At 28.5% G+C, this 16,087-nt stretch overlaps 1 protein-coding gene across 1 annotated transcript in view; it reads left to right on the top strand.

The window, feature by feature from the left end:
* Nucleotides 1–2,599: 2,599 nt before the first annotated feature.
* Smp_176310 (nAChR subunit, putative) overlaps nucleotides 2,600–16,087 on the top strand; it is a gene marked incomplete at both ends in the record, with an annotated part of 76,605 nt that continues 63,117 nt past the window's right edge. Inside the window, one exon of the mRNA XM_018795220.1 lies at nucleotides 2,600–2,642. Coding sequence (XP_018646986.1) covers nucleotides 2,600–2,642 — 43 coding nt within the window. The remainder of the gene's footprint in view (nucleotides 2,643–16,087) is intronic.

The following is a 16,087-nucleotide window of genomic DNA, read 5'->3' as shown; positions in this document are numbered from 1 at the left end:
ATTTAATGTATCTTGTATCTCAAGCCAAACGTCAGCACCATTTGCTTTGAAGTTCCACCTCAAGGATCATTGGTCGATGTTTTCTTCGACAGACTAATACCTGCATTCCTATGCTTCTAATTTTCGAAGGCCATATTCCATATCTGTTAATTAATTTTGTGTTAAATGGCATCCTGTGTTTTCAGCATTTGATGGGGAGATGGATATCTTAGATGAACCGTATCTGGTATAAGTAGATAAGATTCAATCTGTCTTTATTGGGATTCGTATACTGATTTCGTTGGACGTCAGTCCATGAAGTTTTCAAGAGAGGAGAAGTGAATATCATTTGTTAGCTTTAGTATTTAGTGCTCAACAAGAGAAAAGCACATCATATCTGTCAAGCGGACAATAATCTTTCATGATTCTGACCCGTAAATTATTTTCATCCTTCTATTCTTCTCTAACACCCTGATTGTTAAGCAACCTCATTTCATATTTGGAGTCTTCAATCACTGAGTGATACAATCTATTCTATCTTTTCATCGACATATTCTTACTATGCAGTAAATGGTTTTGCCGAAAAGTAAATCTACTTCGCTGATTTTTGTTTACGACACAATAATCCGATGGATAAGTTAAAAACACGCAATATCATGATGTTGTACAATAATGTAAATGTACAAATACCCCTGATTGAACATTTAAAATTGGTTAATCAAAATGAAAAACTAAGAAAAGTATATTTTTTTAAGTGAACATAGTTACATTATTGTTCACAGTATGCATTGTAATTTCTAGAATGGCAAACTTGATTGCACGAAACAAAGCATTATGTAAAATAATGTTTGGACAGTTTTTTACAAAGAAGCCAAAAGATTCGTCGCCTAATAATCTGAAACAAATATTTTTTGGAACCATTATTTTCGTATTAAAATTGAATTTTTCAAGCGTTTTGACCAATCAATAATGGTCAATCAGAATTATATTTTTCAAGGTGATGATTTAGGAAATACAAGTGTTAGTATACGCTTGTTTAAATCAGTCATTTATACTTTAGTTAATGTAAAAACTGATGATTTATGATGGAAATAATAAATTGATCAATTTTAGACCATCATTAAAAACCTGGAAGCAATTAATGGCCATTTTATCCTTGCATAGGACTCCTTAAAAGTGCACATCCACGATTCTGCACGCGTGATTCGAAACTAGGACCTTCGACTGCGCTCACTGGTGATTTACAAAGAGAATACTACTTAAGTTGATCCTGATTAAGTAAAATCTTTGAAGTTTCCTCATTGAAACTACCACTTTTGAACTATAACTTATAGTTAAGTTAAAAAGCACAAACTATGTTTGTCAATTAAGTAGTATTAATTTATTCTTTCTATGACATATAGTTGTCATATTTTTTTACTAATTTCCTTCAGGTCACTGAATCTCATAGTAAATTATTAATCTGTTAAAAAAAAAAGAACTTTTAAATTTGTTTTAATTTAATGCAGATTTGATGAAATTTATTGTTGAATCGACTGACTTTATTTTAATCCAGCTTGTATTCATGATTGTCTCTTAACCATGTCCTTATTAGTCAGTTGTAAAACTACAAATATGTACATATATAAATATGTATATATCCAAATGTGATTATGTAGGAACCAATGAAGCTTTTGGAAATTCATTCTCTTCACTTGATTGGATAATAATATAGGATAAGGATATTTATATAATTTTGTATAAAAATGTAAATATTTGTATGTGTATATATATATATATATATGATGAGAATACTGTACATACATATCTGAAATTCCTAAATAAATAAAGTTTAAATTTTATATTAATTTATCCAATATTATACTACTAATCAGTATTTAACTTATTAGTAATACTACTCATAAAAATTAATATGAATATTATTATTATGATAGTTGGGTGTGGTCAAATTTAATTTTTTTTCTCATATCCAAAAATCAAACATCAATTGAGAGGAATTTCCCTACCACATAACAATAAACATCATAGTTTAAAACAATTTATTAAATAGTGACAAAGTTTTTTTCTAAAAAAAAATAAGAAAAAAATAAAAAAAAAACACAGTAACTGTTTATGAGTATATTCACGAGGACAGTAACCATGAATATTATTTTGAATAAACTTTGAAAACTGGAATTATTTAATTTTGTACTAAATTACCACAAATTTTTTTAATTCACATTTGTTTTTCTTCAATATTGATTACTTTTGGAAAATAAACAGAAAATAAACGGTGAACATTGAAAAAATAAAAACCGTTTCAAGTTTATTACATTCATAATAAAAATCATTTATACAATTAGAATGTAATATAACGAGAAAATCAATAAAGGAATTATTATTATTATTGATTTAAACAGTTTTACATTGTAAATTCTTTTTTCCAGCATAGAAAATTCATGTTGACTACTTATATATATATAAGTATACACATATATATATCAAGAAGATAATTTCATATTATTGAATTCATTAAAATCATATCATTTGTGTTATAGTATATGTGAATTGATGTTTCTTTCAATGGTAGATCTTGATACATTTATAATTCATAATCAATGATTACATTAACTTAGACAAAATGGATCTAATATACTTGATATATCAACTTATAATGTTTTATGGTAAGTAATATGTATATCAATTTCTTTTCATAAATGTAACTGGTACTGTAGAATAAATCTTTTATCTATCTATATACCTATATACATTACTGAATATAATCGTATAGAAAAATGAATTACCGTAGTAGGAATAGGATATAATTAGTTTTTCTTACATACCTCTGTTTTGATTGTTAACAATAATAAAGGACTTTACAAATCATTGTACAATGTTTTTTTTAAGGATTATTGATGTTATATATAGGAAATTTCCTCTAAATTAGAGCGAATAGTTTCACAGTAATTGAGTGCCAAATTGATGTAAGACATTAAATAGGAGTAATATATATTTGTAAAATCTTAGCGAATGAATTAGAAATAAATCTAACGTTTCACCTGATAATCTGGTTCAAGCTTTTTCAAAGAATTCATTCGCTAATATTTTACAAATATATTACTCCTATTTAATATTATTGACGTTATTTCATTGTATATGACATTGTTACAACCATTTAGATGGTAATTTGTAATAAACTAATACATTAGACTAGTTATTTTATGTCATGTTGGATTTTAGAAGCGTTTCTGTTATTTTTGTTGGAAATGATGATGAGAAATTGTATTTGTAAAAAACGTACGTTGACTAAAACTTTGTATTGATTTAATCAATCTATTTAACCTTATGCAAATAATGGACTATGCAGACAAAACTATTTTCTCTTTATGAATGAAACTAAGAAGAATGATAATTTTTTATATAAAATTATATAATCAATAAAATGGTTAAGTCATAACCTTGAACTGAACTCAATGATTTTGGATCACCTTAATATATTTATTTCTACTGACTTTATGTTTAAACAATGTTACGTTTTGTAGGACATAGTGTTCACCCTTACAACCGTAGCGAATGTCAACCTATTTAATGTAATTAAGTAAACTGTAAACCATGATAGTATTATATAAATGTAGTGGAATAATAGACTTAAGAAATAAAGTTTGAAATGAAGAAAAAAAACGTGAAATGTCAGTAGATGACTATGTCATCCTCGTGATTTAGAAAAAAGAAAACATCCATGAAGCTGTTTAATTTAACCCAGTTCCACTTCATGCTTTTACTTAGGGATAACCAATATATTACCAGTTTAAACACAGATCAGACTACCTTTCAGCGAAGATTTGAACATAATAAGACTCAAAAACATATACATAATGGTAAAAGATTACTAAATCTTATTTTATTTTTTTTTCTAATTAAATAATTCAGTTACAATTAATTAAAGGAAGATGAGTTCAAAAATATTATTTGTTGTATATAACTGTTTATATATATTTCAAATTAGTCTATGAACTTTGCAAACTGTCTAAGTGTAATAATGGAAAATTCTGAATATACCAGCAAACTATCATAACTTGAAGTATTAAGTTTAAAAAAGACTAGTTCTACCACAGTTGACCAGTGTTAAATCATTCACACAAAACAATAGATTTTGTAATTTTTGCGGCAAGGATCACATTACGTTCCAAAACGTTAGTTCATACTTGGGTAATAAATGAAATCCACTGTGTCATCCAAATTAATAGAGATTACTCAGCTAGGAATGTTTTCTTTTCAATGATGTCACTTATTAAAGCCATGTAGTTGTTTATGCAGTAATTTGGAAAATATGTTACTCTGTAGAAGAACAAAAAGAGATTATACGGAAAACTGTTCAGAATTTTAAATATGTTCCTTAATGATGTCAAGGAAACAAAGCAGTGAGACGAAAGTAAATTAAGGGTCAGAGACGTTAACAATTAATTACCTACATGACATATATGAAGAAGAAATGAAAAATGTGAAGGTAATATTAATGAATGAATGACCATTGCCGATAATGGATGAGGTTGATAACAACTTAATTCTAATTAAAAGCAAGATGAATTGCGATACTGAAGCCATAAGAAATGATATATTCCAAATGATGCTAATACACAAAGAGTTCATAGTTAAATTATGAATTCTTTAAAGGAAATACCGTTGACAGGTTTTCACTTGTACACTATTTGAGTTAACTTTATAGATTATTTTGAGAGATAATTCTTTTAAAGCAACATGATTAGAGTTGACGAGATGCTGATGTTGATTATATTCATTCTTTTGATACACACGATATGTAATTTTAGAATGAATTTGCTTTATTCAATCAATAAAACGTATAAGGACCTATAAAAGCAAATGAACCAATAAACAAATATCTGAGAATCACAGAGTAGACGTTTATCTCTAACACATACAAAATGTCATCCATGATATAGTCAAAAAATCTAAGTTAACTTAAACGCAGCTACAATATTCTACCATAGTTTAACTTATTAAGAATAAATTGGAGTGTATTAGATCTATTGATTGATAAGGTTAGTTTCCAATACCTTCCTATTCGACCTACATTGATCCATAAGGTAAATCAGCATAGAATATTCCAGAATTCCATATTCATTTATTTCTCTTATGTGGTATATATATATATTTATCGATTAAAGCAAAATCATAACACTCATTATTATAATAACAAGTTCATTCTTCCATTAGACTAAAGGGATGACTTATCAATAAATATGTACACTGAGGTCACGTTCTTATTACAAATAAATAAAGAAACAAATGATTATTTGAACAAATGAAAACAATAAATGAATCCAGACAATTTTTTTTGATACCATTAAATTATGGCAACATTAAAGAAAATATTATTTTCCACGAAATATTTTGAATAAGGAATTAATAAATTCTTATTTTATTGATCTTCTTTCTTCTATATTTCGGTGTTTCAATTGTTTAAACGTAATAAGCAAAGATGAATTGTGGCTAGCAGTGGAAACCAAGACGTGCATTTCGTCCAGATTTGAGACTCGTCGGTTGGATGTATCTGTATTCTAGAGTTGATATTCGCTTTGGGACTCGAACCCAGTATTGTTCGCTTAAAACGCCATCGCTTTATCTACATAGGTGATGAATCCTGATAGCCACTAGCTTGTGAAATGCGGTGAAGTTTAAATTCATTTTGTATTGTTTGTTCAAATCTTCCCATTGATATTTAAGACTGCAATTTATCAGCCCTAAACATTAATCAAAAGATTCAAACAAACAATACAAAGTGTTTAAACTTTATTTACATTGTAAAAGCTGAATTCACTTATGTAAAACAATTTTTTAATGCAATAATCAGTAAGTGATTGTGAAGTGTCAGTAAATTTATTAAATACTCATGACTCTCTGATTACAGTTGTGAAGATAATATCTATACGCAAGTAATGCCACCATAAGGTTCACATTACGACACATGCATAATTCATTTGCAACACAATCATTTGTGGAATATACATATACATTGTTTTCTTAGATTGAATTACTCAAAAACAGTTTAATCCTATCAAAGATATAGATAGATTCCTTATTTGAGTAAACTAATTAATTACGATATTCATTTCACAGTTAAGCAATATACTTGAGTTAGTTATTGGAATAAGGTTCAGCAATGAAAATTTTTATCAGTAATAATACTTTATGTAGAATTACAGGGGTTTACATAATTTCTCCATAAACCATTGATGAAACTGGTTAGTCAAAATAAATGTTGAAAAAAATCATAATCAATACTGTTTCTAAGGTTGTATTAAAGAAGACCATTTTTGAATGTTGTATTCTATAATCACTGTCAAAGTTAGCTTACTGGTTAACAATACATCATATATATAAATAGAGCAAATAGTCATATATTATTTATAATTTGTTAAAGGAGTAAAAATCAAGTATATATTATATAGAGATTATTATTTCTAACATATTTGAATAAACAAAGATGGATAGTGGCTAGCAGGGGAATCCAGGACGCGCGTTTTGCCTTATTTGGGACTCGTCACCTGGATGTACCTGCATCTCCGAGTTGATGTTCACTCTGAGATTTGAACCCAGTACCTTTCGCTTCAAACACCATCTTGTGATCCACTCGGTCACTGAGTTCTGATAGCCACTTGCTTGTGCAATGGGGTGAAGTTTAAATTCACTTAGTATTGTTTGTTTGAAACTTCCCATCAATAGGATTCCACTGCTAGCCACTATTCATCTTTGCTTACAATGCTTGTGAATTTAGGCTATATCGAGGCAATACTCACAGTATGCCTATATGCCAATTAAAGACTGACCAGTTGCAGTCCTATACATCAATGGGAAGATTCAAACAAACAATACTATGTGAATTTATAATTGAATAAAGTAAAATAAACAATTTTGCTAGTTAATGATTATTTTTAAAATAATAAACATATCGGTGTGTTATTCATAAATAAATAGTATAGTAATAATCAATAAGTAAATAAATTCCTAATTAGTATAATGTTTTACCGACTTCTTCTTTAGTAACCATAAACATAACATTAACATAGATGTTTAATTATAATATTTATATACTGGAATTAATATATTATACATGAATACAAATAAACAATATCAGTTATCAGAAGGGGATTTGATGGAGATTTTAGTTCTTTTATATAGTTGAAATCATGAGTCAATTGAAGTTAGAACACCATGCATAACCTGGAAGCAATGGATAACCGTTTCATCCTATTGTGTGACTCCTCAGCAGTACGCATCTACGATCCCGCCTAGCGAGATTCGAACCCGGGACCTATCAGTCTCGCGCGCGAGCGCTTCACCACTAGTTATTTCCATAGTTCATTAACTAACAATTATATTATAATCTATTCAAATACCGTAATTATTTTACTTATTGGTTCGTTGATTTAAGAAATTATATTTAAAAGTGGGTTTTTTAATTTTTTAAAATGGTTTACTTATTAAAACAATAAATTAGCATAAATCTATTTTATCAAATAATGAAATTATAATACTTTCATTAAATAGTGAATAATTTTGATTAAAATAGTTGAAATTGTGAGTCAATTGAAGTTAGACCACCATGGAAAACCTGGAAGCAATGGATGACCGTTGCGTTCTACTGTGAGACTCTTCAGCAGTGTGCATCCACGATCGCGTTTCGCGAGATTTGAATTTTGATTTGTTTGATTAAATCTGTACAGAAATGTGCTATATTAAACTAAGTAGAAAATATTAAATAACTTGTAAAATCATTAAGTTTCATCATAACCTATTTTTTAGAATTGAAAAAGCGTCATTAGTATTGTAATCTTGGATATGTTTTTCATCTTATTCAGGACATGTCAACTGAATATGCCAAAGTCTGATTATTTGATTTTCATACAAGGATATCTTAGATTCTACTACTACTACTACTACTACTACTAGTCATAATCCATCTATTTTAAATGACGTATGACATCAGAGTTATGAAGCTACTGTCATATAAATAATTAAAATTTATTCGTAGTTTCATCCATAATATCAATAAGATATTAGCTGTAACCATAAAGGATAGTTTTTTACAGGTTTCATTCCAAATAATTATAATTTAGATTTTAGTGGCTTGTAATAAATGCTCAATATTTTATATACGATGGTAGATCATAACTTTATATTTTTAAGTTTGTAATCATTTGATGCTTTAGTTAGTCTACTCACTTCACAAACTAGATATGCCATTGAATAAATTAAGACTAATTAAGTAGTGTTTTCTACAAGTGAAAAACTGAAATTCCACATTTCAATTGATATTTATTAAAGACTGTAAAGAATTATAACTTGTTCTTTAAATAACCTCTCTTGAATCTATTTAACAAAATCTACTTTAAGGAGTTGTAATTACACATTAATCAATGCCGACTTATTGATTTTTGTTCATTGTGAAAACTGTGAAGTTTTAGGAAAATTAAAAAAATGTAAAACTGATGCCATACAAGATTGATTAAACATAATAGATCAGTAGTTTATCAGAGAGATCAAGTTAACCATTTTGGCAGAGTATCAGATTATCACATTTTATTATTCACTATTAAGAAATCGCTGTTATTATCGTACCTTTTTATTATGTTCAGTACTTAGTTTTACATTTCGTGTATAAATAATTAAATTCGTTAAAGGTTGTTGACTGAATCATTCGAATTATTGATATTCAGTTGTATTGATTGATATATAGCTTAGTTCATTCTTGTTAACATGAAATAAAAGGTGAATGATTAACAATTGTTCTTCAATTATGTTCAACTAGAAATACACGTTGATAGTAGAAAATGATCACTGGAAAAAAAACATTGTCAACTTGGGTCAAACGAGCTACATTCATTTTTTCATGTATCTATCTACTTTAACATTTACGTAACTACATCATGTAATTTTCTTCGTGTACATCTTACTTTGTCACGTAAGTGATGTATAAACACATATTGTTAACCATTGTATTGTTTTAGTCAAACGTTGGTATCGTTTTTTACTTATAAACCTATCAAGTCTAAAATGTGTAGTGGACAGTGATATAAAGAATAAACGAAAGTCATTTCCAAAGATTGAGCAAATGTAAAGGTAGATAGATTACTGTTAGAAAAAGAAACAGAGGCTTTTCAGCATATATACATAATGACAGTTTATAAATCGATAAATTATTATCACTATCATTATGATTGTTACCATCATAATTATTTTGTAATGTCAAAATAATACGTCTTTTTCCACAGTGTCCTTTTCAGTTCAGTTGCTTTTCCCATGATTATTTAAAATGAGAAATGAAAAACTCAGACATTTTGTCTGATAAAAACAACATTGAGATAATATGCATATACTTTAGATATGTATGAGTGAATAGAAAATCATTGTATGGTTTTCTTTAGTTTTTCTCTGAATTCTCATAAGTTCTTATGAAGGTGTGACTTTGAGTTTAGTGTACTGACTATAAGGTATTACAATATATGACTGATAATAAAATATTTTATGTTTTTGTACAGTTTACTAACTAATAATGTACAATAAAATCTATACTCATTTGAATATCACATACACGTAAAGAACGTAGATATCGGTCGTTTAAAATTTTGCAAATAAATTTCTATGTTATTGATTTGCAAAAACAAACAGTTGTTAATAACAACTATACTAATTATGATATCTCAGTGAGTAGAAAGTTGTAGTTCCGACAGTTCACGACTTACTGTAAACCATTTCTTCAGGGTACTCATTTTATTTGAAACTGTCAAATAATATCTACTAATGATATCTACTTACAAGTAGTAAGTGCCAGTAAACTCATATTTCTGAAAGGTTTCATATTTCATTCATCTATATGCTACTCAAACGAAGACTCAAATCTGAACTTAGTTGTATGGAATTGTGGTGTGTACTACTGATGTCGAAAAATATCAGTAGTATCTATCACCGATTGAAAGTGAAATACCTAGAAGCAGAAGGTTAAGAACAATGAAGTCTGAGATGACAGACTGACATTTTGCATATAAAGTATTAACTGGATGTTTCTGAAATTTTACTAAGATTTTCTGTAATTTTGTAATCCAGTTTATTCGAATGTCCCCACATGTGATCTCATTCACTATAGCATAACATGTGAAGTAATCATGTTACTTTATTTTAAAGCTATATTAAAATACATATGTTAATGAATTCAACAGAGAGTTTGAGAAAAAATGCACTATAGGCATGAGGTCTAAAAGTTGTTGACTAAATTAGTTTCCAAATAAATATGAACCTACGAAACATTGATTTATGCTACTCCTTTTTTCATACAATCTGACCTTAATAGTTTAACTTCAGAAATCTAATGATTAAGTTTTTTTCTTTAGGAATTATGTTTCATAATTAATGAAAATATGGCAGACAAACTTTTGTTTATTTATAGTGGTAGGAAATGGTATTGTAAAAATATATCTTCATGTTCCACGTATTGAGTAATTGATGATTTCTAATCTTTTTCATTGCTACACTGACAAATTATGATCGATTGGTATAATTAGTAGTATATTCAAAAACGATTGGTTGAGTTTAGACATTAACACCTCTGGATGCAGCTCCGCGGACTACCGGTTAAGTGCACTGGCACGAGACTGGTAGGTCCTGGGTTCGAATCTCGCTAGGCGGGATCGTGGACGCGCACTGCTGAGGAATCCCACAATAGGACGAAACGACCGTCTAATGCTTTCAGGTTTTCGATGGTGGTCTAACTTCAATTGACTCATGATCTTAACTATAAGATAAATAAGTTTCTGATAGTTCTGAAATTGAGGTCAATAGTTTTTATATGAAATCAAGAAATCATTACCCTAAAATTAATACGTTAAATCATTGAAGTAGATCATTTGATTCAAACATGAATTTCAACATTGATTTGAGTGAACTGGAGACAATTAAATAAAATTTAAATGCTTGTGTGAAACAAAGCACCTAGGACATAATGTAAGAATTTTAATTCTAGTAGTAATTATTATAAATTCCGTCAAATGTTATTTACTAGTAGACATTTTCAAATTAGATCGATTCTTAATATAGAGTTAATGAAGGTCTCTATCTTTTCCAATGTTAAACCTTGACACCAGCGCTTTACAAAACTATTATTCAAATCATCTTTCACTGTAATAAATTAAACGAGTTAAACTGCTAAGGGATGACTTGATAATGTTATTACACGTTTCCCATTGATATCTGTATGGTTCTTCATACTTGATCTATTTGTATTTATCTTGATATTCTTTAATCAGTTCAATTTTATTAATTACCGTTGTTCAGGTTTGGCACAGAGTTCTAGGAAAAGACAGCAAATCAGTTGTTGAGTTTATAATTATTAATTGTCTGAGGTGGCTATCATGCTTAACCACAGCCTACACCATGGTGTAAGTAGGTTGGAAGAAAGCTACTAAAAGACAAAATGAAACGTAGCGTAAGTTGATAAGATCATAGAATCTTGATCTCGGTCATGTTAGTAAATGCAGAACACCTGGTTATAGTTTGTATGATAACCACGTTTAGTGGTTAGAATTTTCACATGATATGGCTCCATATCGTTTGCAATAACATTGCGTTTTTAAATGATATTTTGAGTCAACCCACACCTGTACCATGTTCTACACTAATGATACATTCATATACACCATAATGTTTTTATCTCACGCCAGGAAAGCTACTTATTTGTTTATCTCTCTCATATTCTGATTGCTAATTAGGCAATCAACTATCTCGCATACTTTTAATGCTTCATTAATAAGTGTCCACTTCTGGAAAAATGAATTCACCATGTCTTCAACATTCAGTATAATGACTATATCACCCCATATTCATTCTTAAAAGTATCGACAAAATTCCGCCCATAAATTTATTGTTTTTCAGTTCAGTACTTAACAATAGTTTTCTATATATTTGTAGTGCATTTGTCAAACGATATTACTCCTGAAAATGGCCTTTATGAATTAAGTTTGATCTTTTTTCAATATTGGAATAATTGTTCTCCCACTGTTATAGAGACTGACATCATTTTAATGGCAATGATGTAACTCAGTAAGTTACTCGTTTCATTTAAAACTTTCTAAAGTTAATACTTTGACCACTATTTCGAAACGAACCGTTAGAGAAACGTGGTTACTTGAAATCATTCTGAAAAGTTCTTCAACACTGAAGATTCATCAAAACCGTCATACTTTGAGAAATATTTTTTGGACAATAAAACTGAACGCGTTACTTTATCTACAGCAAAGATTCTGCTTAGAATTGTTAACTAGTATGTTTGTTAAATGTCAAATTTGCTCAGAATTGCAAACTGACTCTGTACAGTAACAGACTTGCTACTTATTTGATTTAAGAATCCTAACGAATAAATAAACTCAAGTGCTACAATTTATGACTGATATACAGCTATTTCTATTTAAATGATAACCATATTTAGAAGGGCGATGAAAACGATATCTAGGAAAGAATAACATATTAAAGATACATCAACCTTTGTTATGCAGCTCTACATAAATCATCTGTACTATTATATGAATCAAACAGTATGATATACATGACAACAACAAATGGGACGCTATTCATAATTCTGTCTTCGTTCTTTTCTTTAAAGATATCGATTATTTGAATATGGTATAATTAGTTTCGTCATATTAGAGAAAAAAATATTGACTTTTCTCCATTTCAATCCAAGGTAAATGTGGTGCTTGTCTATAAAGTTTTCATTATAAATATCACGAAATGATATAACAATTAGAATAATCTCATTCATATAATATGTTCATTGATATGAATCAAATCAAATAAAGAAGAGCTATATGGGAAAAGAAGTGAAAAGTCCCTTTTTTAAATTCATCTCTTAAGTTTCTTATTGTACTTTATAAACAGCATGCTAAGAAACACCAGCTGAGCTAATAATTAATAATAACGCTGAAGTAAACGTTCTATTCAGTTAGATTGTGTTTTTTTTTTAAATAACCATGTGTACACAGTAGGCGGTTATTCTTTTTTGTTAACAATTAATTATTGACTGAGTTTAGATTAAATCCATCACCCAGGCTACAAAGAATAAACTGAATAAATTAATTTATGCAAAAAGATTGTGTCAGTAACTATTCATATATCTTCGTTTCATCATGATAAAATTTAGTAACAAATATGTACATAGATCTTCAAATATAGTGATGTTCTTTCAACTGAAAATCTATTTAATGAGGAAAGAAAATGCTTCTTTAAATGTCTAAAGTTCATGGGTTTGAATATTTGTGTTTAATATTTGATAGATACAATCTTAAGATAATCTTAATAATTGTAAATGAAGAATAGTAAATCATATAATAATCAATAAAAAGTTGTCATTTGATTATTTACAGAGAGGTTTTTATCTGGGAACACATTACATGTAGAGGATAGGTAATCTGTGACAAATAAATGAGTTCCAATCAAAATTTGCATTTATATGAAATTTATTAACTAAACTGGACAAAAGTATAATGCAAGGTTTTACGATGTATGCAACAATTTTTTCTGATTTCATTGTCAAACCAGTTTTCCAGAAACCATAATGATGGATAATTCACTTGGTATTGTTTGCTTGTATCTTACATTTGTTGTTTAAAACTGCAATTGATCAGTCTCTAGTTGGTATATATACATCCTGTGCGTACTGCCTAGATATTGCTGTAAGTCACAAGCAATATAAGCAAAGATGGATAGCAGATAGCAGTGGAGTTCAAGATGAGTGTTTCGTCCTATTTTGGACTCGTCAGCTCGATGTTACCGACTGCATGATATTCATAGATTTTTTCAACTAATTGAATGACATCCATTTATTGACATCTGAAAACACCACTTCAGTATTAGAAACACTGAACATGTTACTTTCATGATACAGTGTTTAGAATTAAACTAAATTTTAACAGAATCACAATTCGGGATACTTCTTTCGATTAAAAATCCTAGTTGATAATTTTCTCATAAATAATATTAATAAATCATCTGAACAAATGTTGAATTGTGTAGGATTCTCGCTTTTATGAAACAAATAAAACCTGATCTTACGTAATAGGGCGATGCGTTTAATATCAATTTATATCTCCATACATTAAATCCTTTCAAATGTTACATCTAAGAAATAAAATTAGCTTTTACGCATTTCAATTTTCTATTTAAACTATGTATATTAACATAATGTGGTTACTATTTTTAAATATAAAATAAATCTATAAGCTAAGCGTGAAAAAGGCTTACAATCGATTTCCATTAGCTTTTTTTAATGAACATTGACTAATTTTACCAACATAATTCCATATTTAAAAAGTATCGTTTGTAAACATCTGAAAATGCAAATAAACCATGTTATTTAACTTTAGTATTCATGATAACTGCCTCCATTATTCTTTGTTGCATAGAAAAGAAAAACGATTCATATTTTAATACACTAACATATTTAACTAATGAAATACTTTGTTACTGTGTGAACTGTTAATAACTTTTTGATAATGAGTAATGGCTAGTGCTTTTATGACGTGTACTACTTATATCAATATAAGTAGTATATAACGCTAGTCAGGAATAGAATGTCTGGAGGCAGAAGTTCAAAAAGATCGAGGAGGAGAGAATGGGAACAGAAACCATTTGTTATGTAAATGCGGAAATATTAAAGTCTGAGGCGATTGAATGATATTTGCAAAAGAAACAATCAAGTTTGAGACAAATGATTGACATTTTGCAAACTAAGTATTTACTTTATGGTTCTCAGATTTTACTAAGATGCTGTAGAATTTTGTGTTCGGATACATTCGATTGTTCCTACCTGCGTTCTCGTTTGCTACACTTTGTAAAAGGTTTACATATCTATTTGAAACTATTATAATATTGTATAGTTTGAGTGGTGAACTACTTCTTGTAAGCCTTGACGTACGATTGAATACAGTCATTTTTATTATTCACCTTGAAAAATATTGTAGAATAACATAATATATTGTTTTCTTTTTGAATGATACGATAAACGCAGTCTACTGAGAATATGTTGCAATTAAGATAAAGTGACTATTTACGTTGATACAAAATACGATACTGATTACAATGACAGGTCTAATCCGATTTTACTATCAATATAAGATACGTAATTATATTCATAAGTAAATAATCGTCATCGTATGTATATTATCTTTCATGAATGATTCAATATTTTAATATTTATACATATGTTCACAATTTTCAGAAGGTTTAAATACCTAAAACTGGTAATTAAGAGTATAAAGATAACGTTTTCTTTGTCTCCTATGAAGTGTTCTGTTTATACCCCTAGTTACTATATGATATATATTCAGTGAATCAGGGAAAAAAACATTTATGTCAAATAAATATGAAATGTACTTATCATAATAAAGATTAATATATAAAAAGGCGTTGAATGAATTACTTCAATCTTTGTATTTCTCTAGATAAGTTAATGCCATCATTTTATTGCCATTATGATGACATTAGCTGAATACTAAGTAGTAGATTCATTTGGCTGTTTAACTATACAAAGACGTCATGCAAATTAATGTCTTCGAGAATTTTATCGGCAGTAGAAGATCATCAAGCGTATAGTATTTATCAGTATTCATACATTCATTATTAAAAGGATTTTTGATTACTTTCAGTAACCCGACATAGAATAATAGTCATAAACGTTACAAGATCAAGACCAATGAAATGATCATTCATTTTCGGTTGATATTAATACTTATATCTACACAATAGTGTTATCTGTAAGATTTTTCCAATAGTCCTACGGTTTTATTCAATGTCAAGCTTAATAAATGACCGTGAATATTTAAGGTAATTTCATCTAAACAGATCTTGGTATCTGTGATCGTTATTTTAATAAAAGCAACTGGAAATTGATTATTATACAAGGTATGATTTATACAAATTGTATCAATGATTTCAGTTCTTTTCAATTCACATCATTCGTATACCAATGACTCATACATCATGATTACGAAGTTCTTCAGCTGAAATTGTTAGAACAGTCTAAGTTCAATTTTCAGTCACCTTTTAATAAACTTCAAAGTTT

Source organism: Schistosoma mansoni (genome assembly GCF_000237925.1).
Source record: "Schistosoma mansoni, WGS project CABG00000000 data, supercontig 0180, strain Puerto Rico, whole genome shotgun sequence".
Taxonomy (NCBI): Eukaryota; Metazoa; Platyhelminthes; class Trematoda; order Strigeidida; family Schistosomatidae; genus Schistosoma; species Schistosoma mansoni.
The sequence above is the reverse complement of the archived record's forward strand: the minus strand, read 5'-3'. Positions and strand labels throughout refer to the sequence as shown.